This window comes from Gavia stellata, chromosome 11, assembly GCF_030936135.1.
Source record: "Gavia stellata isolate bGavSte3 chromosome 11, bGavSte3.hap2, whole genome shotgun sequence".
Lineage (NCBI taxonomy): Eukaryota > Metazoa > Chordata > Aves > Gaviiformes > Gaviidae > Gavia > Gavia stellata.
In genome coordinates, this window is record NC_082604.1 from 3,721,889 (window position 1) to 3,748,943 (window position 27,055).

At 51.5% G+C, this 27,055-nt stretch overlaps 2 protein-coding genes across 4 annotated transcripts in view; both read left to right on the forward strand.

Moving 5' to 3' along the window:
- The first annotated feature begins 1,326 nt into the window (after positions 1-1,326).
- On the forward strand, positions 1,327-17,895 carry EFHD1 (EF-hand domain family member D1). 3 transcript variants are annotated; one of them, XM_059822743.1, is made up of 5 exons: positions 1,327-1,407; positions 1,540-1,628; positions 9,428-9,575; positions 15,017-15,151; positions 16,269-17,895. In XM_059822743.1, the coding sequence occupies exons 1-5, from the start codon at positions 1,327-1,329 to the stop codon at positions 16,401-16,403; spliced, it is 588 nt and encodes a 195-aa protein (XP_059678726.1). In that variant the 3' UTR covers positions 16,404-17,895. The 3 variants fall into 3 exon arrangements, with proteins under 3 accessions (XP_059678726.1, XP_059678725.1, XP_059678724.1); XM_059822742.1 differs by having other exon boundaries at positions 1,327-1,404; positions 1,501-1,628; XM_059822741.1 differs by having other exon boundaries at positions 1,327-1,628.
- Positions 17,896-22,338: 4,443 nt separating this feature from the next.
- Positions 22,339-27,055, forward strand: part of GIGYF2 (GRB10 interacting GYF protein 2) — an 80,242-nt gene continuing 75,525 nt past the window's right edge. The window contains exon 1 of the mRNA XM_059822495.1: positions 22,339-22,372. The gene's annotated coding sequence lies outside the window, so the exon portion shown is untranslated. The remainder of the gene's footprint in view (positions 22,373-27,055) is intronic.

A 27,055-nucleotide genomic window follows, 5' to 3' on the forward strand; every position in this document is an offset into this window, starting at 1 on the left:
GCCTCAAGCTGCCCAGGCAGCAGGTAGCAGGCAGGGTTGCTGCAAACGGCCTCAGCAGTCATTTTCTGAGGAGGTTTGGTGGGAATGAGCTTGCCCAAGAAGGTCAGCTGTAGATCACCACGTCATGGTAGGGTCAGAGAGCTCCTTACCACCCGCCTGGAGGTGTGAAACAGGCACATAACAGCTGCTGGGACAGGTTCCCCATGACACACAGGCTCGGGCACGCGGGAGCCATAAGCAGGCGGCGTGTCTGAGCTGGTGCTTTCCTCTGTCCCTCCTTCCCAGTGGGTAAATCCCATCAGTAGCCACCCTAAACCTCCCCACGCCAGCCCTAATCCCATCTCAGGGGATGCCATCAGCAACCTATCAGCCAGGCCAGGGAGCGATGGGCCCGGGAGGAACACCCCTGCGCCCTGCACAGCCCGGGGGACAGCAGGGATGGTGCCCAGGCCCGGGGAAGGGGAGCGGGGTACTGGAAAGGGGCCGCCTGTCTTCCATGCTGGCTGGAGAAGGAGGGGGAGCCCCGAGCTGAGCTGAGCTTTGTCCTGGGTTAATTTTAGCCTAAGGAGATAAGAGAGGGGAGGCGCATGGCGGGGCTTAAGGGGTCCCTCTGCCCCGGGACGGGGCAGGCCTTGCCTCTGCCGTTCCTGCAGGTGTGAGGTGGGCTGTGGGGTGCCTGGGGAGCCCGTGGTGCCCAACTGCTTTCCCCGGCTGTGGGGGGTCCCGGCCAGGCCTGGGGCTTGTCTCACCCCACGGAGTGGGGTGGTGCAGGCGGCGGCTGTGGGATGCACGTGGCCTGTGTGCCTCAGGGCCAGCCTAGGGCCCTGGTGTGGGGTGCAGGGGGGTCCCCAGGGGAAACCCTGCCCGTGGGGGGGTGCGTGGGAGGGTGGCCATGGGGTTGTACTTGAGTAGGGGGGGTTCCCCGTCTGGGGAGCTGGATGCCTGCGGGGAGATAGCCGGTGTGGGTGTACCCGAGTGGGGGTGATTCCTGTGTGGGAGAGTGTACACGTGAGGGGGTCAGCCTGTGGGGTTGCCCCCGACTGGGTGCACACCCGGGGGTACCCCCGGGAGGCAGCGCGGCCGCCCCACACCCCATCCCACGCGCGAGCGGCGCCCACCACCCCCAGGGCCGCCGCCGCCGCGCCTCCTTAAGCGCCCGCCCCGTCCCGGCCTCCCCCCGCCCCGTCCCGCCCCGTCCCGCCCCGCTCCCTCCAAGTGAGGGAATAAAGTTGCGGGCCGGGGCGGGGGGGGGGGGTGGCCCGGAGCGGAGCGCAGCGCAGCGCAGCCGAGCGGGGCGGGAGCGTGGCTGCCGGGCAGCGCCGGGCCATGGCCTCGGAGGAGCTGGCGCAGAAGCTGCAGCGGCGGCTGCAGCTGGAGGAGAGCGGGGCGGCGGCGGAGGGCGAGGCGGCGGCGGCGGCGGCCAAGGGCGAGGAGGCGGCCGGGGACGAGGCGGAGCGGAGCAGCCTGACGGCCAGCGCGGGCGCGGAGCTGAGCGCCAAGCTGTGCCGGCGGCAGGACATCAACGAGGGGGCGGCGCAGCCCCGGCGGGCCGCCGTCTTCAACCCCTACACCGAGTTCAAGGAGTTCAGCCGCCGCCAGATCAAGGACATGGAGCGCATGTTCCGCCTGTGAGTGGGGCGGGAGCGGGGGGGGGGGGTGCCCCGACCCGCGGGCTCTGTCGTCGGGTTTGGGGCTCTGCCTTCCCTCCGTAGACCCTCCCAGCGCTTTTCCCCGGGGGGACATCTGGAGAGAGGCTGCCTGCTCTTGGCGAGAGGTTTGCATTTCTCCGCGGTTTTGCGGTCGGGCTGGAAGAAGCTGCGGCCGGTTACCAGCGCATCTGATCCCCATGTCGTCCCTGTGCTTTGGGGCGGGGGGGGGGGGGCGTCGTAGGGTTCGCCTCAAACTCGGGGCTGGAGCTCAGCCTCGCACTTCACTCACGGCCTGGGGCTGCCTCTGCTCTACCTGGGTTCGGGATGACGGCTGTTTGTGGTGGCACCCACGAGCTGTGGCTTTGGGGGACGCTCCGGGTGGGGCAGGGGGCTGGGTGAGTACAGGCGCTGCTGGCCCACACCCGGGGCACCTGGTGGGTCTGTGTCCCAGGGCCTTGCAGCGACACTGGACATCTGCCTTCAACAACTGGGACCCCGAACATCCCCGGGAGCTCTGCTGGCTCTGCCTGGCAGTGCCGTAGCTCCGTCCGCGGTCCCCTTTGCCAGGCTTTGTGCTCCCTCCCATGCACCCAAACGAAGCTTCCTTCCTTTTGCTCCCTGCTTCCTGGGGGCTGGGATGGCCATCTCATCCCAGCAGGAAGGTTTGTATTAAAGTCAAGCTGCTGGTGACAATATGGAGAGCTGCTTTTGTAAGCAGAAAGGCTTGGCCCTTCCCGGGGCTGTGATCCTGCCCTTTTCTCTCCTCCTTGAGCCCTGTCCCTGCTTCTGCAGTTGGGCTGTGCCTGGGTAGCTTTGATTTTCTGTGCTCAGGTTTCCCTCTAGCACCACAAAACCCTGTGCTCTCAGCCCCAAGGAGAGGGGTCAGGCAGGCAGCTGCATGTGCCAGCTGGCCGGAGGCAGGGCTGCCGGACAGGGGGTGAGCTGCTGCTGGGCACGAGGAGGCAGGGCCGCAGAGGTGCTACGTGGGCTGTCCCAGCAAGGTGCAAAGACCTACTTGAGCTTACAGAGGTGACCACAGCAGGGTTTGTAACTTGTTAGGTCCTCCTTCTCCTACCTGAAAGCTGCCTTGGGCACCCTGGAGGCTGGGGTCATTGAGAGGAGACCAAGACCCTGGCTGAATGCTCCCAGGTCCTCGTGTTCCGGAGTGTTGCTGGCCCCAGCCGGGGCTGTTGCTGCAGGATGCCAGGCGATGGGCTTTTGTGAGCTTACCGGAGTTCTTTGTTGCATGGGCAGCGTTGCGTCGGCAGCTGGGCGCGGGAAGGGAGGTGGTTCGGGCAAGACTGCTGCTCCGCTTGCTCCTGTGCCCCTTTTGACGGTTAAAGGGGATGCCACTCTGCGGAGGACTGAGATGTGGCGCTGCGAGGGCAGGAGGACAAACAGTGCTGGCAGCTGCAGTGCTAAAAAGCTGCGGGTGAGAGCCCAGAGCGGGCAGCAGCAGCACAGCCTCAATAGGGATAAGGAAAGGAATAGCGGTGGTTTGGGAAATAAAAAGTGGAAGAGCTGAATTGCAGCCGAATTTTTCAACAATGAGCTCATTAAACGCCGGCCTTGTAAGTGGGGGAACCTAGGCTTTGCAGTTGAATGCTAATCAGCTGGTCAATGTAGCTGGAAAACATTGTGTGCCCTGTGAGGACTATTGCAGCTGAGCGCCGGCCAGCCGTGCCAAAATGGGAAGAAGCTGGGCTGCATGCTCCCCTGTGCTCCCCGGACAGGCGGACGGAAAACCCCGTCCTGGTTTTCAGTCTGTTTACAGGCACCTGGTGTTTGCAGTGGCAGAGGATCTGGTCTTTGCTCCATCTGCTGCCAGCGACCTGTTTCAAGTATTGGCCGGCACCACGTGCTCCATGAGGAGAGGAAATGTTCCCCTTAATTCCTGCCAGTCAGAGCTTGAGTTAATGTGATTAAGGCTTTTATGGCTTCTCAGCCCTGGCCACCGCAACTCAGGGTCTTTCTTACTAATGGTAAAAGTAAGTCTTTGACAGACAGGGATGTTTCTTCTCACTGCCACAGGATACCAGGTTTCCAGTATGAGACTTCCCATCCAAAAGCGTTTCCTATTAGTTTAGTGGGACTTCTAAATTTGTAATTCAGACTAAACTTAAGCCTGTGGGACCTGGACACAGTGTGGGCTGGGTCAGGGCGATCCAGCTGGGAAGAGAGAGTTGGTGGTAGTGGCTGCTCTGGTGTCTGTCTGGGCATCCCATGGTATGGCTGGTGGCTGTGACCACCCTGCGCCAGGGTGCAAGCAAAGGGCTCGTCTGAACGTGGGGCTTCCTGAAATCCAGCGCTCCATCCAGGTGCTGTGTGCTGCCTGCTGTGCTGGGACCATCCTTCCAAAGCAGAAACAATGTTCCTTGTTCCGGCTGCCATGGTTAGGCTTACTTTTCCTGCTCTTGTCCAAGCCTTCTCTTGGCAGCATCCCCCCATTCCCCCAGAGATGGGGCGCGGGTATCTGCTGTGGGTGCTGGGGCTGTGCAGCAGCACACTGGGGCTGCTGGGTTCAGGCAGCTCTTGGGTGGCTATTTTTTTTTGGCAGAGGGACCAGGAAGTCTGCAGCTCAGGCTAATTATAATGTGACCTAATTAGCTGCCTATTCTGACAATGTGTGAGGACTGTGGTAACCATGATAACCTCCCTTCTGCAACATTTTGGTAACATTGCCAGCAAACCCTCAGGAGCTCTGGAGTCTCACATCTCCCCTTGGTGCCATCTTGTCCCGGGAAATAGAAGGGAGTGTGAAAGCCAGGTTGTGCCTGGCAGGAGTGACCTTTCCGAGGGATGTAGGGGGGAGAAAAAACAGCCACCAGCTTCATTTGCAGGGTGCGAGGGAGTGGAGAAATTCCAGCCGTGCTATTGCATTTGTAGTTACGGAATTTCATGTGCTGCCCACACGTTTCACAAGTGCCTTGTGCCTGGCTGGTGGGAGAGGCTGTGATGTCCCCTTGCACTCCTGGAGCCACTTGTGAGTCCCTCGCCGGGTGCCCCTGTACTGAGGGACATGTGTGACGTGCTGCAGCAGACCTGCTCGCTCCAGGACTGCCGTGCTCCCGGTGTGACTGGCTGTCTCTGGAGTCCCAGCGGTCAGGGAGGTCATCCCCATGGGGACGCGGCCACTCAGCCTGTGCCCTGCAGGCTTCAGTGCCTCAGGGTCTTGCACAGCATCTCGGAGGAGATCTTGTTGGAGGAGACTTTCATCTCGCCCTGATGTCCCTCCAAGAGCAGGAGAGCTCCTGCTGCTGCCTGGGCTGGGGAGGACAGAGCTGCCTGTGGCTGAGCAGCCTGTTCCTGTCCCACCCTGGTATGGAGGAATTGTTTCCAAAGCTCTCGGCAACAGAATAGAATATTGCAGTTGGAAGGGACCTACAACGATAATGTTGTCTCAAACTGCCTGACCACTTCAGGGCTGACCCAAAAGTTAAAGCATGTTAAGGGCGTTGTCCAAATGCCTCTTAAACACTGACAGGCCTGGGGCATTGACCACCTCTCTAGGAAGCCTGTTCCAGTGTCTGACCACCCTCTCGGTAAAGAAATGCTTCCTCATGTCCAGTCTGATCCTCCCCTGAGGCAGCTTTGAACCATTCCCACCTGTCCCATCACTGGGTAGCAGGGAGAAGAGATCAGCACCTCCCTCTCCATGTAAGGTAAAATGCAATGCTCAGAGGGAATAAAGTACTATTTAAAAAGGATTGTGAAATATTTAAGAGGAGATTATTACTACTTCAGCACCATTACTCCAAGTGCTTTATTTCAAAGCCTGTATTGGGCCATTGCGGCATGCAGGAACTGCAGATCAAAGTACAGGTGCCTCTAGCATGTGGAGCAAGCTCAGGTACAGAGACCATGTACAGGGAGGGCAGGTTTTCTTTCCAGCCTTTCTCAAGAAGCGTGAATGTTTAGAAACTGCTCTTTGATCCTTCAGGATTGGGATTTCTCATTGAACTATCCTTTTTTTCCCTTCGGGTTTTTCAGGCAGCTGGGAGGTGACTTCAGAGTCAGTACAGGTGATGCAGTGCTTGGCATCTCCTTTCTCCTCCCTTCCTGATCCCTCTTTCTTCTGTGGTGTAACTCCCCCAGCTATGCTGTGTAACACCAGTACAATGATTGTACTGGGGCAGTAACTGTGCATAACACACTTTTAGCTCTTAAGCGAGTCTGTTCAGCAAGTATTCCCACCTTCCCCCCAAACTTCTGCTCCTGCTTTCCTCCCCCAGTGCTTCGGCAGCCGGGCATGCTCTGCAGCCCAGGTGGAAGTGAGCCAGCATGGGAATCTGGGCACATCCTTGTTGCAGCAGATTTTGGCAGCCGCTGCCTCTGTCTCATCTGCTGCCAGGAACGCTGCTGCGGCGGCACTGTGAAGCGTTATCATGCCGGCCGTGGTGCTTGTATCTGCCTGCGGCATCCCAGCCGTCACAGGTGGGGACCTGCCATGGCTGTGGCACTGACTTGCTGCTGGAGTTGCCTGCCTGTGATGCAAGAGCCCCTCTGTCCGTAATGTCTGCATGTCACTGGGGTGAGGCTTGGCTTGCGGCCCGGGGAGCTTTGAGCCTGAAGGAAGCAAAGCTCTGGTGTCATGGCAGGACAACGGGTGACGGCGGGGCTGGGAGAGCTGGGAAGGCAACCAAGTGCTGTGTACTCTTGCTGTGCCACTCCTGGAGTACAGGACAGGATGGGTCCCTGGGATGTGTTTAGGGACCAGACCTGCCATGGTGCCTTCCTCCAGCTCTGCCTGTGTTGCCCATGAGGGCTGACTGGTGTCCATCACCAGTACAGGGCTGCTGTGTAGGCAGTGAAATGGGTGAGAGTGGTATCGGGGGCTGGCTGGAGCCCTGGGCCCTGGAAGGGAGCTCTCAAAAGGCAGACAGTGAGGTTTTGGGAGCTCTCAAAAGGCAGACAGTGGGGTTTTTGGTGGGGCTGATGTGTGCCAGCAGCATCGACCGACGAACGAGGTGCAGCCCATGCCATGCCCTGTTGCGCCGAGTGCCTGTGCCTGCAGACGGGCGGCGGGGAATGAATTGCGCTGTCTCTCATGCCCTATAAATATGCCTCTCCCTAAATAGTCTGGCTGTGTGGCTCCGTGGCAGCCGAGTGGCTGTACCCAGGTCCTAAAATACTCAGGCTGTTTTAGGAGGCGAGGGGGGTGGGGAGGGAATGCAGCAGTTTGCAGGGTGATGCTGTTGCTCTGCGGGGCTGGCACCAAGTGTCCGGGGGCTTCAGCGTCCCTCTGCCTGGCTGCCTCCAACTGTAAGGGACTGGTAACCTGATTTCAGGGTGCATCTCGGCACCAGCTGTACCCCGGCCCAGCATGCTCAACACCCATTGTGTGGCTGGTACAGCGTGCTGCTTGCCGCCACAGCCCGCCACTGGCAAGACCCCATTTCTCACAATCCTGGCTTTGTGCTGCCTCTCTGCAGGGATGAGGAGCGACGAGCCCTGAAGCTGTGCCCCACGCTTAACCCTTTCGGGGCTGCGCCTTTGCCCCTGGGCTTAGTGCCGGGGCAGGCACCAAGGGACGGTATTTGCCTGCGGGTAGCGTCTGTAGCAGAAGAGTGAGATGAGCACAGCAGGTGTGGGCTGGGCATGTGCCCTCCTTTTGCTGTATCTCCATTATCCAATGCCTCTGAGAGGGGCTGGGAAGTGTCCTGACCCTGGATGGGCAGCCCTTGGTGCAGGTGTCGGTGTAGTCCTGCTTCTGCACGCAGTCAAAGGGCAGCATGAGCTTGCTGGGGCCAAAAAAATAATCCAGCCCCAATCCCAGGTGCCTCCCTGCCACGGTATGCTTTGCTGCTTTATCTGATCAAAGGCACTGCCTCTCCAGCTGCCTTACTCTGGAGGAACAGCTCCACACCCTTTCTCCCAAACTTAAAGGAAAAGCAAATTGACAATTAAATATTGCGCTTCTTATGCTTCTGTGAGATCTTGAAAGTGCGTCTCAGAGATGGGCTGGGTAACGCTGCAAACGTGTGCCTTAATTAACTGATGCCTTCCTTGCTGCGATGAACCTGCTGCTTTTCCTCCCCGTGATGTCTCAGGTCTGTGACCTGGTTTCTGCTCCAATGGAGGTTTCTTTCCTACTTTTCTAGAAAGCTGTCCAGCCTGGTGGGCTCATGGGTTTGCTGGCTCCAGAGCATGCAGACAGGTTGGTAGCAGGGCCTGCACGCCAGCCTGGTGGCGATGTCCCTGTCATTTGGGGTCTCTTGGGCCTGGGACCCTTGGAAATAGGGAGGCACAGAGAGTATAAAACCTGTTTATGGAGGGGTGTGTGTGTGGCCACGGAGGCCACCCCAGTTTGGGGGAGTAGCACCCTGTGCCCGTGCTGGTGAAGGCAGGGGCAGTGCTCTTGGCTGCAGCCCTGCCTCGCACTGCCCACACCTGCGAGCAGCTCCAGGCCAGCAGCTTTGTTCATGCCTTCCTCTGCCACAGCTTCCTCTGCGGCTGTGAGGTTTCTCAGCTGGAAAGGGCTTTCTTCCAGGGTAACCACAACTGTGCAGGTCTTGGTTTGGGATAGCTACAGTCATCATTTCTTTGGAAGAGAGCTAACTGTCCATGAAAGATGATGGGCGGGAGGATTTGATCAGCTCAGGCCAACAGGGAAAGCATCAGCACTGTGCCTATGGTTTCCTTTCTGAATGGTTGAAAGGATTTAACTCTGTTGGGGTTGAGATGGTGGCGAGGAGGGTGGGAAGCAAGGAGGCAGTGGTAGGCTGTGCACCGCAGCTGAGGCCAGCCTGCTGGGCCCTGCCCCATCCTCCCATGTGAGTCCCCAGCTCTGTGCTGGACCCTGATGGCAGGACCAGGATGAGGGAGGGCTGTTGACAGGCTGTCTGATAGCAGAGCGCCCATCCCTCCAGCCTTTGGACTTTGAAACCCAGTGATGGCCCTGATGGTTAGAAGCGCTGGTTGCTGGGTGGGCCGGATGCTTTACTCACACCTGCAGCGGATGTCAGGGGAGGAATTGGTGCACGGTCCCAGGCTGAGCACAGCATGTCACTGCTAAAGGACTCTGCCCCTTGCATGGGTGCTCTCTCCTCCTGTGGAGAGTCCTTGCCATCCATTGTGCTCCATTGGGAGTGTGGTCCTACTCCAGTCTTGCTCTGAGGTGGGCACTGGCTTTCTCTGCCAGCCTGGCCCTGTAGTGCAGCCCCTGGAACCAGCTGGGATTGCTGTGCTCCCCCAGGACTGCCTTTCTGCTCTGCCCGGGGACACTGAATAAACAGCTGCCCTGAAGCACGGTGCTTGTGTAGTACAAAACCATTTTGGAGAGGAAAGATCTTAACAGCTAGAGGGGGTGTGTTTTGCTTATAAAGAAAGACAGCCGCTTTGTGCTGGGAGGTTCTGTTTGGTCTCTGCTCTCTGTTTCTCCTCTAAATGAGCAGGAGACCTGGCAGCAGCTGGCTCTGGCATGCCTTTGCCTCACTGTGCTGGTGCATGGTGTAAGCTGTGTGTAAGTAACCTTAGTGCCAGACATGTAAGTGGGTGAGATGGAAATCCCACTGAGATAAGCTGAATTCCTCCATGCTCCTTCTGTGTGGGTGGTTTGGTCTGAGCTCCCCTGAGCACTTCTCTCTCTGAGACAGCTCTGAAAGCTGCTCGCCACTTCCCTGAGCTTAATATATCTCAGCACTGGCGTGTTGTGCAGCTTCCCTTCTCCCCCAAGCTTTGAACCATGCTGTGACTTTATCCATTTGCACAGTTCCTCTTCTGGGAAGATGGATATGGGGGATGTTGAGGGCTGACCCCCTCCGCTTTGCACCCTGCAGGTACGACTCAGGACGGGATGGGTATATCGACCTGATGGAGCTGAAGCTGATGATGGAAAAGCTGGGAGCCCCGCAGACCCACCTGGGGCTGAAGAACATGATCAAGGAGGTGGATGAAGACTTTGATGGGAAGCTCAGCTTCCGCGAGGTAAGGGTGGCTGCGGAAGCAGACAGGGATGTGGCTGCAGGATGAAGGGAGGAGTCAGCCAGGCCCTGTACTCCAGCTGTAGGTAGCACTGTCCCCTCCATGTTTCTCTAGCTGTGGGGTGCAGTGGAGAAGCAGGTGAGCTTCCCAACGCCATGGTGAGCTCAAGGTGTGGACCACTGTCAGCATCCATGTCCACGTGGCAGTAATGGTACCTGATGTCAAAGCTCTCTGACCTCTCTGCCTGCTTTGGGAGCACATTTGAGCCCTGCTGCAGCTGTCTGGGAGTGCTGACAGAGCTCCCTGCTGTAGCTGGAGATGCCGTCACTTCAGTCACAAGGTCTTGTTGGTGGGCTCCTGCAGTATGGTGGCCCAGGACTCATTTCAGGTGCAGGGAAGGGGCTCTGCTTGGAGCAGCTGATCTCACAGGGTGCAGGAGGCTTCCTCTTCCAGTTTATATTGGGTCCCTCTCTGCATCATGCAGTGACCAGCCACAGCAAGCTTCACGAGGGGTGGTCACCTCCCTGCAGTGAGGAATAAATATGGTGATGCAGCAGTTCGGTACTGCATGCTGGCTCAGCAGGGGCACACAGTGAACAAGTCTGTCTGTCACTGCTGTGCTGAGACGGCTGGGAGCAGTGTGGGCAGGCCAGGATCTGCTGCTGGGCAGAGGAAGAGAGGGAATTTGAGCAGTGACCTGCATGCACTCAAGGGTACCCAACTCAGCTCAGCAGGAAGGGGGAGCCCAGATATTAAAACCTCCTGTTACATCATCTCCTCCCAGGCTTTGATTGCTGTCTCAGTCAAAAGCGTACGTCACACTGTGGCTTTCTGAATTAACTGACAGCCCCTTAGGCAGCAGGAGGGCCAGCGCTGCTTGTGTCCTGCACCGGTTGTGAGGGTGCTGCAGTCCTGCTTCCTCCCGCCCCAGGGGGATGACTGTGGTGGGCCCCAAGCAGCTGGGCTCCCTTGTTTCTGTAGGGGCTGTGCTCTTGCCATGCCTCTTGCAGGGTGTGGGGGCTTGGTTGTGGAGAAGAGGTGCACAGCTCTCCACAGCTCAGGACATCAATTTTTTTCATCTCAGAAGTGCCGGGACCTTTGGCAGCGCCTCGGAGGGAGGATGAGTAGCCAGGGCCCATGACTAGCTGGGCTTGTTAGGGTGTGAGGGGTGACTGGCAGCTCACAGAGCTGCTGCACCGTCTCTTTGCTGGCATGTCACACCATCTCTCCCTGCTTTTGTGCCCCAAGGGTTTTGTTGCATTTTTTTCATTGCAAGAGGGCAGCAGTAGAAAACAGAGGCCAAAGACCATTGGGTTACAGGGCCTGGCCCACAGAGAGCGGGAAAGACAAGCAAATCTGGGAAGTGTGAGCCTGTCAGTTCACACCAGCAAAGCTCTAAGCCGGCAGCTCCACTGGGCAGGGAAGGAGACGTGCCTGGTCAGAGGTGAACTGGGGGTAGCAAAGAATCCAGTGGAGCAGGAAGAGCACCGTGCCCTTGGCCCCAGGTCAGACTGTGATTGCCAAATCACTGCATGGGCTGGAGGAGCCCTCTGCCTCTCTGTGTGTCCCCTGTGCCACCCTTCACCCTAGGTGAAGAGCTGGGGACAGCCTCTGGGCTTGCTGCAGGGGCTCTCTCCTGTGAAAGAGAAGTGCCTTTATTGCCAAGGCTCTGGAAGATGCCGTGGTGCAGCACAAGTGGCAGAGCAGCTCCTATTCTGCCACCACCTGTTTGGAGCACAGCCCCCTGCATGGCTGACTGTCAGCTGTGCTGCCAGCCTTTGGCAGACAGCGTGTGGCAGCTGGTGCTGTTGTAGCTTCTTGCCAGATGCAAAACGATGGTCAAGCAAATGCAAGCTTGAGTGGCACACGGGTTGGAATAAAGGAGCGTCACTGACAGAGCCAGGGGACAAATCACACAGCAGCTTTGGCATGTACCCAAAGCTTCCCATGGTAGAGAGGAGCAGGATGCTTCTTGCCTTGTTGCAGATATGCCATGTCCAGCTGCTGTGTTTGGGCAGAGGACTGGCAGGGAGGCAGGTTTCCTGGTGAGTGAGGAGGCCTGAACCAGTCTGTGGCCCTGTTCCATTCCACTTCCCGTTGGTGGTGACGAGCAAGCACATGGTGGGTGACCAAGCTGACCTGGAGTGCTCTTGACAACTCAAGGAGAAACCCTGGTTTAAATGAGTGTCCGAATTCAGCAGGGGGTAACTTGAGCACTGGAGGGTTCCTGTCTGCCTCTCCAGAGAATATAGTCGTAACATACCTGCCTGAAGATGTGCTTCTTGTGGCCTGGCCAGAGAATTGGTAAGGACCTCTCTAACTTGCAATAGGTCACCTTTTGTTGCTGCTTTGAGTAGTGTCATGTCCTCCCTTCCCATGTAAGCTGTCGCCTGGAAAGCAGGCTTGTATGGCTCTGACTTGCTGCTGATGAACTGCTGGTCCTGTTAGGAAAGCTGCCTTCTACCATTGACCTTTGAGCACCCATCAATACATCAACAATTAACTGCACAAGACTCCCTCTGTGACTGAAGTGAGGAAATTGAGGCTTAAAAAGATCGGGTACAGTGAGGGGTGGGGAGGAAAAACACCTCTGGCCATCTGGTTCCGTCATTACAAGAAACCGGAGTTAATTGCTATAATAGTAGTGTCTAATTGTAGCTGCTATCTAGAACCCGCAAAAATCCACCCACTGTCCCTGACACCCACACCAGCTTAAATGCTGACCCACGTCATGTGTTTACTAGCAGGGTTGGTGCAAACCACAGCCTTGGGTGGCACTGCTTTTCTGGCAAGCTGCTGCAAGGCTGCTGTTGCCAGTCAGTCCTGTACCTTCCCTTGCATCCCTGAGGCCAGCAAGGTGCCTGGTGGGGCTGTATAACCGCACCATTGCCCTCAGACCTGGCATTGTGGGGTTGGAGATTGGATCATGAAGGATGTGAGAGCAGATGCATCTCTTATAAGGTTAGTGGGGTGGAAAGTGTGTGTCATGTCCTCCTTGAGAGCAGGGTTTTTAAAGGTACCAACATCATTCACTTTTGTTTCTCTGACATTTCCCTGAGGCTTAGCTGCATGCAATGTGTCCTGGGCCCAGCAAGGGTGTGAGATGGGCTGGGAATGGGAACTCATCGGCAAACTGAATGCAGATTCTTAGCGTTCTCTAGTTATTGAGGACTGATGCCTCAGAGGCAAGTAACTGGTGAGGTGGGCTGCAGGCAGTGTGCTTACATGAGGAAGGGTCGCTCCTGTGGAAACCAGCATGATGCCAAATGGTCTGCCTTGCTGGGTCCTTGGGGCTGACATGCTGTGTCTGCCCCAACCGGTGGCTCAGTCCCTGGTTTCCTTGAGCTCAGCTTCCTGGCTGTGGCAGCCCATATTCCACGGGAGGATTGCTGCCCCATCCCCTAGATTTAGGATGATTCATGCCCACTTGTACTCATGCCTGGGTGTTTCCAGTCCCTCCCCAGGCGACAGCTGTACCAGACCTCAGGATTGTGCTGCCTCCGCTGGCCTTTTCCGATGCCAGGAAGTGGGACTTGCAGGGTGGAGCAGAAACTGTGAGGAGGAACCATGACTAACACCAGCTTGGCTGCCAGCCCTCTGTGTCCCATGCGTGGTGGTGGAGGAGGAGAGGAACTAGCCCAAGCCTAGCAGAACTGAGCAGAGGGAGAGGATATCTTGGGGAGGATTTGGTTTCTGAGCAGGATGTTCTGCCCATTCAGCAGAGCATCATTAAGTTTCTTACATGTGTTTGGAGGGGGAAAAATTCCCTCACCAAGCACAGCCTGCTTTCTGGCTGCTCTGTGCTGAGCACATACGGGTTATGAGGCCATTTCATGAAGCAATGCCTGGTGACACTGCCTCTACGAGAGGGCAGCCAGCGCTGCCGTCATCTCCACACCCTTCCCCGTGGGAGGCCTTCCCAAACTCTTGCATTTCCACCAGCTTCTGCAAGCAACTTGAAGCAGGCAAGTGCATTAGGGGCTGGCTCAGCACGGATGCTGGGACTCTGCTGCCCTCCTCCGGGACAGCTCGGGCTCTCTGTAGGAAGAAGCAAAGTCCCAAGCCTGGCAGTCTGAGGAGCTCAGCACTAGAGATACTTGATGATCCTGTGCAAATGGATTTCATGGCAATGCTATGTGGTATTTACAGCTCTCTGCCCTGGACTGAAGTGATGCAGTGGTGCAGCTTTGTTGCTTGTGCTCCTTTTGTACCCGAGTGACTTGTCCCCATCTCTGTTCTTTCCACACCGTGCCGAGCGTTGAGACACCTCCTGGGACGGCCAAGAATAGCAGGGAGTTACAGGACTGCTCAAATTACACGTAGAGCATCCATATCTTGACCTCGAGTTTGGTTAGCAGGTGGAAGGTGGTGCAGAGGTCTTTATTTTTAAGGAGGCAGGTCTTGTTTCTTCAGTAAAGAAGTGTGCTTTCCTGGAGGGTAATATAGCTCTTTTTTGTTCGTTTTATTTTAGAATTCACTTGCCAGTATGCGCTCTGCTGTAGTGACTCTGGATTTGTTAAACAAATGGTCCAGTGCAGGACAAAGGTTTCAAAACCAGTTGTTCTTGGGCATTTGTTCAAGCCACTCTGTCACAAGGGCACACCTCTGACCTGACCTCTGACAAGTCTTAGGGAAGATCTCCTGTATGTTATTTAATGGGCATGACAGGAATACATAGGCTTTGCTCACCTTAGTGAAACCAGCTGGGGTTCCCTGGAACAGGCAGAGGCATAGCTCCAAGAGTTGATTTAAATAACTTTTCCCATGCCCTAGACAAGGAACTGGTTGAAGTAAATATGTTCTGTTCTCCTGGTGCATTTGACCTTGATTTTGTTTTCCCCGCCCATACCGTATGGACCACAGGGCTTAGGAAGGACAGAAGGCAGGGTTCATAGCAGCTGGGCACTCCCCAAATCCCTTTCAAGTGCACATACTTGGGCTGCTGCTGTCTCTCAACAGGAAAGCCTGGGGTTCAGGTGTGAGCCAGGGCCATCTTTGCCCTGCTTTTGTTGTCATGGGATGTGATCTGAGCCCCAGAACACTGGGGAAGCTTGTGGGGGGCTTGTGAATACACCCCTAGGATGTGGGGACATAGAGGTGTATCTGGGCCCACCATATAGTTGTACTAGGCAGGTGGAGAGGTGGCCTCCTTCCTCTGGTCATGTAGCAGCCCGGGCTCAGTAGAAGCTGTGCTTCACCAGGGCTCTGCTCCTCAGAAAACCTTCTTCCTATGAGATTTCTACCTCTTAGTCCAACAGGGCTGTGTATTGGAACCAGGGCACTGGAGCACAAGTTTTATGGTGCCACTTAATTTATATAGACCTGGTTTTCTTTGCTCAGAAATGTAAATTCCAGCCCCCTCCAGATAAATGTCTGCGCTGTTTGCATTTTAAGTTGTTTGAGCCTCGGTGAAGAACTTGACTGTTTCCTCTCTGTCTTGCTAGTTCCTGCTGATTTTCCATAAAGCTGCAGCTGGGGAACTCGAGGAGGACAGCGGCCTGTTGACTCTTGCGAAGCTCTCAGAGATAGATGTCTCCATTGAGGGAGTCAAGGGAGCCAAGAACTTCTTTGAAGCTAAGGTATGGTGTGGCACAGAGGAACATGAAAAAGCTCTGTATGCAGGCCTTAATTGCCACTGAGACACTGACCCTGCTTGCTTTTCAATAGAAGATACTGGCAGATTTCTCCCTAACTAAAAGGATGCGTATTTCACGCCCGCCGCAAACTCAGCCATAGCTTTTCCCCTTCAGATTTTATGTTGGACTCTTGCTACAGCCTTCCTCTGCAGATCAGTCAACACTAGAATGGCTTAATTCACTGTCTCTGCTGTGGGTCTTACCCTGGTAGAGCTGACTGGCTGTCCTGTGTCCCTCTGGCTGAGAGCTCTATGGGATTAGCTGGCTGACCGCTTTTAAAGACAAAAGCATCCTGGAAACTAATGGGACTGAGTTTCTCATTTTGCAAAACCTCTCTCAACCTGAACCCTCCGAGTTCAGTGGTGAATGGAGTATTTTGGAGTATAGGATTTCAGACATCTCTTTCTCGAGCAGTTCTCTGTAACCTTCGGAATCAAAATTGTTCTGCAGGGTCCTGGGGTTGGCAGAAAGAGCTTTGCACCATTTGAAGCTGACAAAGCACCCTTTTTGAAAGCTCTCTTGGAGAGAAAATAATCCTGCTTGTTTATATAAGAAGTTTTTTCCCAAGAGCATAACACAGCTATTGCACAGCAGATGTACTGAGATGAAAGCTGGAAAAATAGCCAGCAAATAAACAATGTCTCTTTGATCTGCAGATTATCCGTGGTGTAGTATGATGTTCTTGGATTTGGCTGTGACTCAGAACTGTTTTCTGCGGTAGTTTCTCCCACTGTACACTCACAACTTGTGCTATGCTGCCTGCTTATGGAAAGAATGTATGTGACCCAGTACTGACAGCACTGTTTTGGTCACTTGTTAGTGACTTATTAGTAAATGACCTTTCTTTTATTGATGTTAAAGTCAAGTGAGCTAACAGGTATTGGGTGTAAATACCTAAGCACTGCAGTGTAATTAATACTTGACCCATCCTGACAGAGCTTCCCAGCAAGCGCTGTGAGGTGCAGCAAACTGTTCTGCATTGCTCATCTGGGAGTAATTCAGGCTCTGGCTCTCCCTCTGATGTGCAAGGCTTGACGCTCTTTTATTTTCTCTTGTAAAGGTTCAAGCCCTTTCTTCAGCCAGTAAATTTGAAGCAGAGATAAAAGCTGAGCAGGATGAGCGAAAGCGGGAAGAGGAGGAAAGGAAACACCGCCGAGCAGCTTTCAGGGAGTTAAAATCTGCATTTACCCAGTAACTGACCAGCCAATATGCACTCCGAGATTGCACATGACTTGGTACGTTTCCCAGATCAGGGCTCTACCTGGAGAGAACTGCCTGGATCCTGCCTAAAACTCATTACAGCTTTGCTAGCCTTCCTCTTCTGAAGATCCTCCTGAGTTTCTAAGGCCACAACTCTTGCAGTTACTACACATTTGTAACAATGTGAATTGTAAGAGCTCTGTACGTGCTGTTTGCTCTGAACTGTTGGGAGCACATCACCCTGAAGCAGAAACAGCAGGTTGCAAATCATGGTGAGCATTGACAAGTGTCGTGTTTGCCGACTTCATTCTTTCCTAGCCACCCTTTTTCTCTTAACTCCTTATTAATTCATTCCTTGCTTACAGGCAAGTAGTGAGGTCTTGTGTAAATCGGTGTACAAAGTACAGCTTGACTTCCTGTACGTTTGTACTGCTGTTGGGTGTTGTCACGCATCCTCGACTATCCCTTTTCTTCATCCTCAAAGCTCTGTGCCACAGGCACTGTGAAAACACTGTGAAGAGAGAAAGATAGTTACTAGGGTCATGGATCAAATTAATTATCATTTCCTGTAGCATTTGCTGCCACCCAGCATGTTGGAGGGTCTTCCAGTTTCTCTTTTCCGAAGTGCCATAGTAATAAACCTTTTGGTAAGAGGTGAGATTTCCCAAGACTTTGAAGGGAGGAAGCTGGCTCTCTCTTAAATGAGGAACAGAAAACTGAGTTGCCTGACCATGTATCTTCTTTCACATTCCATCACATTTAGTGTACTGTATGGCTTCACTGTATTTTCCAGCCTTAGGCAGCTGTATCTGTTTTCAAGGGATATTGCCAGCTGGATAATGCAATTGGATGGCACACTGGGGTTTTCTATTTGGAAATTTGCTCATATCCTGAATCATGAAGGTGACATTGTTTGATTTCATTAGAGCCACGACAGGTGACACCAACCCAGCATACTGAGCAATCCCTGCTCCAGAAGGGAAGAGCAGCGAGGTGAGCACATTTAGCTGAACTGAATTTGGAGGGCTTGCACTATATTATTAGCCATTTTCTTTTGCAAACACAGGAACTTGCTCACATGTTAAAATGTCCACTGCTTGTCTGGATATATATGCTGTAGGTCATGGCAGGGGAGCTGTGTTCCCTCAGAGACCTCTCTCAAAACATGGATTTGCTCAAATTCTGCCTCTGCTATTGCCCCAGTTTGTGCATTTTACTTTTTTCTTTCCGGAACAAAACTCACCAGTTGTCTTTTCACTTGTCTGTTTTGCTTCTTAAACTGTGAGCACTAAACTGTGAGCGTGGAATAATAAATAGAAAAACCTCTACTCTTTAATGTCAGGTGAAAGAATTGCTAAACAATTAAACTGTGTATATATATCTTCACAGATTATATTTTATAAATCACGCTTTTTTAGCTAAATATTTATAATTAAATGTTTTTATACTTTACAACAAAGCAGATAATTTCATCTTCAGTTATTTCTCCTGTTGCTGAAATGTACAAATAAAGCATTGTTATCTCTGGTCTTGTCTGTCGTTTATTTTTAGGTCCCTGAATATACTCTTTTCTTCACAAATTACAGTAGCAATCCGCACTCCTGAACGTGCCTGTGTTTGATCCCCAAAGTTCTTGGCATCCTGATTTGGATGAGTGGGAGAAGTGTTCAGCCCCTTCTTGATAGCACTTCCCCTTCTGTACAGCAGTTCTGGTGTAAAAAGCCCTGATGTTTGCAATTGCTCAGAAAGGGACATGGCTGTGTAAATATTTGAAATACTGTCCACTGCTAAATGTTGACATCTGAACGTTGTCAGCCTTCCCTTATCTTAAAATAGCTGCTGTGTCTCAGCCCCGGTAGTGTCCCAGCTGGGAGCTGGACAGGTTGCTTCAGCTACATTTCCCTTTGCATTTCCTCTTTCTGCCTTTATGGAAGGGAGGAAAAAAACCAAACGTGGGCATCTGAAAATGTGTCCAAATGTCTTGTTTCTGCTGTTGCTGATCTGATAAGCTTTGCTGGCATGGCCAGTTTGGGGTGGGGGGTGAGGTGTCTCAGAAGGAGGCCTAACTATGCATCGTTGCAGGTACGATCCAGTGATGAAACAGAAAACGTAAATATTTTACCTGGAGCAGCTCTGCTTTGCATGTTGTTGGCAGTCGATGCATTTGCCGTGTGTCTGTGAGCCCTCAGGTCTTGGAGGTCAGGTAAAATCAGGGTTAAGGTTCCTTAGTCTCTTATTTCCACAGGAAAATTGCAACACTGCAGCTCTTGATTTTTCTTTTTTTTTCTTCCGCAGTGTAGCAAGCACTGCTGACTCGTGCTGCTTTGCACGTGCGGCTGGGTGAGGAGCCTGGGGCAGCAGGAGGAGAGGGTGGAAAAAGGGCTTCTAGTGGTTTAACAGATTTGAGTCAACTCCAGCTGACGAGTTTCAATAAAGAAATGAGCAGTGTATCTGTAGCAGTTTTGTTCAATTCAAACAGGTGCTGTTAGTTGGGGCCTTTATTCAGTGCTGTGAACAGTAAGTGCTTTTGGATTTTGAAGTTGCAGCAATGTAAGTTTTGAAATTAGCTTTGCAAAAATTGACGTTGGGAAATTAATTGCTTTCTAAATGGTGCTGTTTTGCTGGCAACTATTGGCTTGACTAACAATATCATGTTACGCAGAATTACTAAAAAGAAATTGTCTAGCTCAATCTCCCATCTAATACTGGCTGACAATAGTTAATTTTATTTACCTATAATTAATATATTACAGTCCTTGACACTCTGTCCTCTGTTTATGCCTGATGTCACCACAGGTGGCTCTTAAAGGTCCTGGCAATGCCAGTTCTCTTTACTGATACCTGCTGGTACCTCAGTGCTGGTCTGGCACTCCTGATGTGCCCCAAGTGATTCTAAGTCAGTCTGTGATGGCAAGTAGAGAAGTCTGATGAAAACTTGTTGGTTTTGGGTAACTTCATGGTTATGGATCTTTCCCAGAAGGGATGAAGATTTGCCTCAAGTCGTTCATCTCCTAGAACAGGAACTCCAGGTAGTTCTTGATCCCTGGAGGATTTGTGTTTCAAGTTTTCCAGAGTAGATCATGTACAGTACAGGAGTCACTAATGCTTCAACCAGCACTGAAGATGGGCTCAGCCTGTCTGGATACTCAGATCACAGTGTGTTTCTCACTGATGCTTCTGTCACAGCCATCGTTGTTGGCTGTAGGGGACAGTGTGTGATGGCAGGAAGTCTTACCTAAAAAAGTGTAAACATAATCAAGAGAGAAAGGGAAACAGTAGGATCAGGTTCTTCCTGGCTTAGCGTTCAGGTTTTAGCTGCGAGGATTAAGGTGACTAAATTGAATTTTAACCTTATGGGAGTGTCCAAATAAAATCCCTTGGCAAGATAGATTGGAGTATCTGAAGTGCTTTACTGTTGCCTTTCAAACTCAGCTTGCCACATGTGGGAAGGATGTCTTAAAATAATTGGGTGTTGCAGAAGTAGCAGCGTATTTGTGGTAGTCTGTCTTTCAGCGTAAGCCATCTGAGGCGACAGATGTGTTGAAGTGACTGACTTTAAAAACTACAGTCAGATGTTCACCTGCCTGAATTGTCTGTTGTTTTTATTATTTTTAGGGTTGTGATAAATGAGGACATGGAAAACAGAGGCTGCTGAGATATTGACTCTTCTCAGACAAAATCCCTGGTATTTTGACAAACAGGGAAGCCGCTTTTCCAAATAACAAGAAGTGGAGGTGGCAAGGGGAGACGTGTCAGACCCTGCCACATCTGCTGGGCTGCTTTTGACAATTATTTGCTGTTTCAAAGCTGTGCTCTGTATTTGTAGCTCTTCTGCTGTACCAAGGGAGGCAGGCTCTTGCTTCCAAGCTAGGACAGGTGAAAGCAAAGGGTCAATAAAGAAGGTTTTTGGTTCGTTAGGGATGCCACTTCCCTGCACTTGGGTTTTTAATAGTAAAGATGAATTGGCATGGTAACACAGGGCTCTGAAGTACATCATGCCCTCGGTACCCTATTAAATGTCAGACTAGCTGCCAGGGTGATTTCACACCTAGACAGTATCAGCTGAAGTCCTGTAATTGAACCATGTAGGAATTTAATCACGCAGGTACAGTCTTGCATTTTCATGACAGTCTCCCTATTCTGCTTGAATGAGTGTTGTGGAGGATTTAAGATGCATCCGCTATTACCAAAAGAAGTAATCTGCATTTCCATTTAACAAAAATGTGAAGTTCTGCAGATGAGGCACGTTTCAGACACTCTCTTCTTGATTTTTTTTTTGTCTCAATAACATAAAGTTTGTGCTAACTGGCATAAAAAAATTTCCAGAAGTGCTAAAGTTCTCTCATCTCAGATAAAGCTTGTCTTAGAGCATGTGAAAATATTTTTCAGTGCTCAAACTCAAGTTCGGTAAGTAGAATAACAAAGCACAGCCACTTCTGCAGTGAAGTTGGAAGTTCTGACTGATGGCTTGAAATGCAGTGCTGCCTCTCTTTCTTACCATACTGTTATTAGTACTGGCTCAAGCTGTGTGACAACAACCAGGAGGATCAGATGTAGTTTATCAGAGGCCAGCCCTTTGTTCGGGAGCTTTGCTTTTGCATACCAGCTTCCTAAAGGAGAAATTTTGTTCTAAGATTTTCAGGTGAAGTAGTCCAGTCCTATGGTGCTCTCAGCTAAAAATATGTCCTAAGAATTACAGGTTTTCAACCCATTAGCTCAGAAGAATTACTTGTGTTCACTGTTGCATCATTTTTGGCTGGTGTTCAGTGCACAATGACAAGTATTTATTCACCTAGAGGAGGAGGGAGAAAGCTACATGGATTGTGGCTGAAATAGTGATTGGAGTGAAATTGTTTCAGCTGAAAACGGTTCTACCTTCAATAGTGTGCAACAGCCAAGAATAGGTTTTGAGGCTGAAGGAACCACATGGGGCTATTCTGCATCACGTACTAATTTGGGTTTTAGGACTAAAAATAAAACGGTATTCTTAGCTGAAAAAAAGTTTGCCTTGAGCTCCTGCTTTTTCCATCAGGAAATGGGGAGTCAAAGTATGTACTGCCGAATGCCCTTTCTCTGCAAGCAGCCGCAGCAGTCTCCTCTCAGGCTCTCTCCCAGAGCGGTGCATCCACGGGGCTCCTCCGGTGACCGGGCGAGAGCGGGTCTGACCCCCGGGGCACCCGTCCTGCCCTCGGTGCCAGGCCACTGCGCGTGCCCGAAAGACGGTCGCCTGTCGGGGTTAGACAGTTCCCTGTGGCCCGTTAGCGCCACCAAAACAGCTGAATTACCTACACGTATCCTAAACGGAGGGAAAGGGTAAGGCTGCGGGTGGTAACGCCTGTTCCTGAAGCGCGGACGCACAGCCCAGCAGCATTTTACCTCAGCGGCCGAGGCCCCAACCGCCGCTTTGCGCCCGGCCCTGCGCGCGCAGGCGGGAGACAGCGGCAGGAGGGTGACGCAGTAATTTAAGTGCCGGGGGGCTCAGGCTGAGGGGGACCCGCTGCTCTGGGAAAGGAAGCTGGGCGGGAGGTGCGGCGGGCTTGGCCGGGGACCCCCCAGCACCGGCCCCGTCGCCCACCCGCGCACCGGGCCGCCGGGGCCCCGCCAGCGCTCCCGCCGTCCCACAGCGCTGTGGGGGGGGGGGGAGGCTGCAGTCCGCGCGTGCCTCCAGCAGGGGGCTCCCGCGGCGGGAGTGGGGTGGAGGGACATGCGCGCGCAGCTGCTAGGGGACCGCCCCCTCCTTTCCCCGGCCCGTGTGCGCGACGCGGTGTCGTCACGCGGGTGGTGCCTGCGCGAGAGCGGGGAGGGGGGGGGAGGGGAGTGCCGTCGCCCATCCGGGTCCCGCGGCGGAGACAGGGGGCGGGGCCTGCTCTCACGTGACGTTGCGTGGCGGCGCAACCGCCATCTTGTGTTGTTGGGGCTGAGGAGTCGCTGTGGCCGTGAGGGACTCTCCGTCCGGGAGCGCAGGTAACGCCGTCCCGCCGGCTCCCTGCCCCCGCCACCGCTTCGGCCACCCCCGCTGCCTCCTCGCCGCCGCGCTCCGGCCGCCGCCGCGCTCCCCGCCTGCGGGAGCGGGCCTAGGCCGCGCTCCGAGCACCGGCCTTGCCGGCGGCTCCTGTCCGCCGCGGGTGCCGCAGCCCCGAGGCGCCCTGCGGCCTACCGGGGGGCGAGGCCGCCCCGGCCCGGCGGCGAGGGGCGCGCCCCAAGGGCCTCCCCTGCGCTCCTGGTGATGGGCTTTTACAGGGCTCGTTGGGCCTGGCCCCGCTCGGGGGTGCGGGCCTTGCCCTTTCCATGCGGCTCCTTGGCAGCAGGTCCCGGCAGGGGGAGATGGTGCCTGTCAGGCGACGGCGGGGCGCCCGGGGCTCCTCACGCCCCCCGGGGCTGGCAGCTGCGTCCCCGGCGTCGTCTCCCCTCACGCTGACCCGTGTGAACTCGCTCGTCCCCTCCCAGCCCAGAGGGAGTGGGCCTGTGTTCCGGCAGCGCCGCGGGCGGGTGCGCCCTCATTGAAGCCTATGTGTGCCCCGCTCCGAGCACGCCCAGCCCTGTCAGGTTACACAGGCTGAGGAAGGAGGGAGCTCGTCGAGCACTCGAGCCTTCCCCCCCACAGGCAGCAGGGTGTTGGGAGCAGCAATGACCAGCAGTGTTTGACTGGAGAGGCCTTGGCAGGCTGAAGAGAACATCGATCAGGATTGTGTACGTTTGGTATTGATCTAAGACAAGTAGTTTCAGTGTCAACAAAGCAGTCTCCGCTCTTTCAACTCTGTGTAATTGCACGTTGAAGTGGGACAAGTTGTAGGCTAAAAGGAGATGTTGCCAAGTAGTACTTCTGAAATAAAAGCTACGTTTTCCCCAGTAACCTTCAGCTCAACGTTCTTGGTTTGCTGTTGTAATGCTTTACTTCTTACTGTAATTCTTAAGTGTCTGTTTTCTTGGGTGGGAGGGGAAAGAACTTCTGAATTCTAATTATGTTCTTCTGTCTAACTTCTTGCTGCTCATTCTATTTTCTTGCTTCAGGAGCTGACTTGGGCAAGTTCCTGGAAAGTACGTGTGAATTTTTTTTTCCTTTTCCCATAACTCTGCTGGTTGCTTTTGTTCTTAAGAAACTTTTTAATAAACACAAATTAACTTGCTGCTTTGTGAATAGAACATTTGGTAGATGCACAGTGTGATAATTGGGAACCTTTGTAAACAAAATGGGTTGCAGTTGTCACCAGCAAAAGCTTTGTTCTGGTATTTTTGAGCTCTGTTATTGGGTGTTGGCTCCAATAGATAATAAGAGCTTTAGTATTACAAGACATCGGTATTCTTGCCATTCACTTGAATAGGCATCCTTTGAACAGTTAGCTGACGCTGAGGTAAAAATGTGTGCCCTAATCAGTCCTGGGGGTATCAACAGAAATGTTGGAGTGTCCATTGTCCCTTCTGCACCCCCTTCACTCCCCAGGCTCGTATAGGTCTGCAAGTTAACTGATGTCAACGATCATGTGTGTCAGTGTTAATTTCTTACTGAATGTGTGATTAAGAAAGAAGATTCTGTCTAATGGTCAACTGTATTAAAAAGAAGGTACAGATTTATTCATGGAAGTTGAATGTCACTTCCAGCAAGACCCACTACTTGTGTTGAGACTTTGATAGCCCCTTTCAGTATCTGACAATATTGCGTATAAATACTAGGTTTTCTTAATGATTTTAAGAGCTGCTCAGGCTCTCCCAGTCCCTGGATATATGAACATGCATGGGGGTACCTGGTCACTGCATTTTTTTCGGGACTTTTTCTGAATGGTTTCTTGAGACTGTCTTTTAAAGCAAGAGCATAGAACTAAATTGCAAAGTAGTCATGTTACAGTGATGACTTGTTTCACAGAGTGCTTACAAAAATAATTTGATACCACGGCAAAAACTTGGACTCTTGCAGAGCCTCTTTTAATCACAGATGTTGATCTTAGGAGAACTGTAAAATATCCTCAGATACTACTTTTAGTGTTTTTTCTTGCCTTCCTAAAACATACAGTAAATGAAAAATATGATCTTTATGCTGATGTAAGTGGAAAAAAAAATCTTGTAAATAGAGAATTGAGGGCTTTACAACTTAATTTTCCCAACTGTTTTAATCCTTGATTGAGGAAAAGACTTGGTGTGTAAAAGGGGAGTGCAAAGAATGTTTTGGGTTTGTTTTTTTTTTTTTTAAGGAATTCAGACTAAGCACCATTGCATCTCTTCTATGCTTGCTGTCTCCTAAGGCCAATTGTCTAAATGGAGCTCTGTCATAAACTGGGGTTTTTTATACCTGAATGTAAGAAAAAAAGCTGGCAGCTCTTTTAAGATCTATAGATACTTAATTTTAAAACAAACTAGATGTCAAAGTCACGTGGAACATCTCATTGGGGCAGCTGACTGGCTGAAGAGGTGGTTGGCTACTACATGCCTCTGCTGAAAGATCTAATTATTTAAACATGCAAGGGAAACGTTGGTTCACAGTAATGGATGAAGATGAGCTAGGTTCCTGGACCATGGTCTTCTCCTCTTCCCCCTCCTTTAAAGTAGTTCAGGCCTCCAGCTCTTTATAGATTTTTTTTTTTATTCAAAATACCAAGAATATGAAATTTGATTCTGCCTTCTTTTGTCTGCTTTTGTAAGTTCAAGTAACTGTCAAATGTATGTTTCTTATTCTTTCATTGAGGCCTTCAAAATTCCTTCTTGGGGCTTTTTAAGGTATGATGCTAAATCTTCTTATAGTCTGATTTAGGAAAAAATTCCTTTTCCTAGCATTTTTTTCTCATTTTTGTGTTCATTTTTTGTTGTTGTTATTTTCTCTGAGTGCTTCTGCTCCAAGATGAGTGGAGATAAGCTATATTTAATTCATGATTATAGATAGACTGAGCTAGGGGGCAGAGCAATAAAATTTCCACTCACAAGCATAAAAGCACAGATCTGATCTGCCTTCTCCTTCCTACATAGCTTGCTAGAGATCCATTGGATGCTTTGGTAAGGAGAAACCCATCTCCTCTTTGTTATTGAAGAAGCATTTGTCTGGAAAAGGACTCTGTTTCATTGTGTGGTTTTCTCATCAATTTATTTTAATTGAGTGGTGTTTGAAAACCTAGGTGTGTGAAATGCTGCAGGGGGGATGGTATTTGCTTTTACGGGAACAAAGTCAGTTATCAGCCAAGCTTAGCCTCTCCTTTCCTCTCTTGCAGTCAACTCCTGAATGTTCTTTGGTTGCACAAATGATCTAGCTTGAAAATTGTCAGAACTGAGAAAACTTAGCAAGTTTGCTCAAGGTGTACTTAAGTTATAAATGGAACTAAGAAGAATTAAGTGCTTTAAGTTATAAGGTCTATACAACATTGCCCCTCTTGTGGTTGTTGGTAGTGTGTGTGTATATATATATAAATAACCATATAGTTCTGATGTTTAATGCCATTTTTTTTTTATCTTTAGCTCAGATGGTAGTGGGGGATTGTAGCAGACTGAGGTCTTTGCATTGCTTTGTTAGTAGCTGAGATTGCCACAGTGTGTTGATTACAAAATGTGTCCACTTCTCTTTTTTGCTGAGGGAAGGCTGTCAGTCCATTCCCTCTAAAGGTGGTTAAATGTTCCTTGAATATAGAAACTGTAGCAATGGCTTGATGTCTGTGTGGGAAATAAGGCTGCTATTGAAATTTTCATGTCCCTCTTGCATTGTTTTAATTTATTTTTTTTGTACGGAAAGGATGCACGGAATTGTTTTGATGCGTCTGAGGTTTTTGGCAAGCATGAAATCAAAGTGTGTGTTTTCAGGAGTGAGCCTCTCCTGTAATACTTAAAGCTTGTAATATAAAGCTGGATATCTAGACCTCAGGATTGTGGAGAGAAGCCGAAGGGACAGCGGGAGCTCTGTAGAGGTAGTAGAGTGTATAGGTCAATGAGAACTTTTGATGGACATGTAGAAAATTTGTCTTAAAATACTGCCTTGTTGACAATACCTTTTGGATCACTTACTTTTTTTGATTCCCTCAGCTAATTATTAAAGCTGCACATTATAATTTTCTATCCTTTGCCTAGATTTTTGAAAACATACAGCCAAAATAAGAAAGAATGATTACTTGATGCCTTCAACAGTGGCTCTTGTATATGTAATTTGTCATTTTAAACAGATAAATGAGCTTACATATAACATGTTAGGAAAATAAACAGGTTAGAAAAATATTTTTGTATTTTAAATAGCTGTTATGGCAGTGAAAGTAAGCATGATGCATTTGCACTTTGTGAAGGTAGTATCTTACTGGGTATTTGGTCCTTTTTATTCAATAGTGAAATACTTGTTTCAAGTTGTGGTTACTATGAAATACTTTTTTTTTTGTCATCCTGTCACTGACAACAAATGGAAATACTTCGCATTCTGTTTATAGTATTTTATGATAAAGATATTGGTTTGTGTGACTGGGAGATTCAGATGCTATGGATCTACATGTGTATATCAGATTGGAGAGAAACAGGTTTGTGGTCTGCGTGTGGCAGTTTAGATTGGAAGAAACAGAAGGAAAAGGTGCGCTCTGTACATTGTGAAGATTACTTTGGGTCATGTTTTATGACGATGAATGGATAGCTGAGTTTATGTAACTTCAGACTTAAAATGTCATGTGGCAAGGAGCTGGTATGACTGGCAAG

Excerpts from the sequence above, each read along its gene's own strand:
- EFHD1 (XM_059822741.1), top strand. The coding sequence starts at position 1,327 with ATGGCCTCGGAGGAGCTGGCGCAGAAGCTGCAGCGGCGGCTGCAGCTG. Across the intron at positions 9,576-15,016 it reads GGAAGCTCAGCTTCCGCGAG|TTCCTGCTGATTTTCCATAA; the intron begins GTAAGGGTGGCT and ends CTGTCTTGCTAG. Across the intron at positions 15,152-16,268 it reads AGAACTTCTTTGAAGCTAAG|GTTCAAGCCCTTTCTTCAGC; the intron begins GTATGGTGTGGC and ends TCTCTTGTAAAG.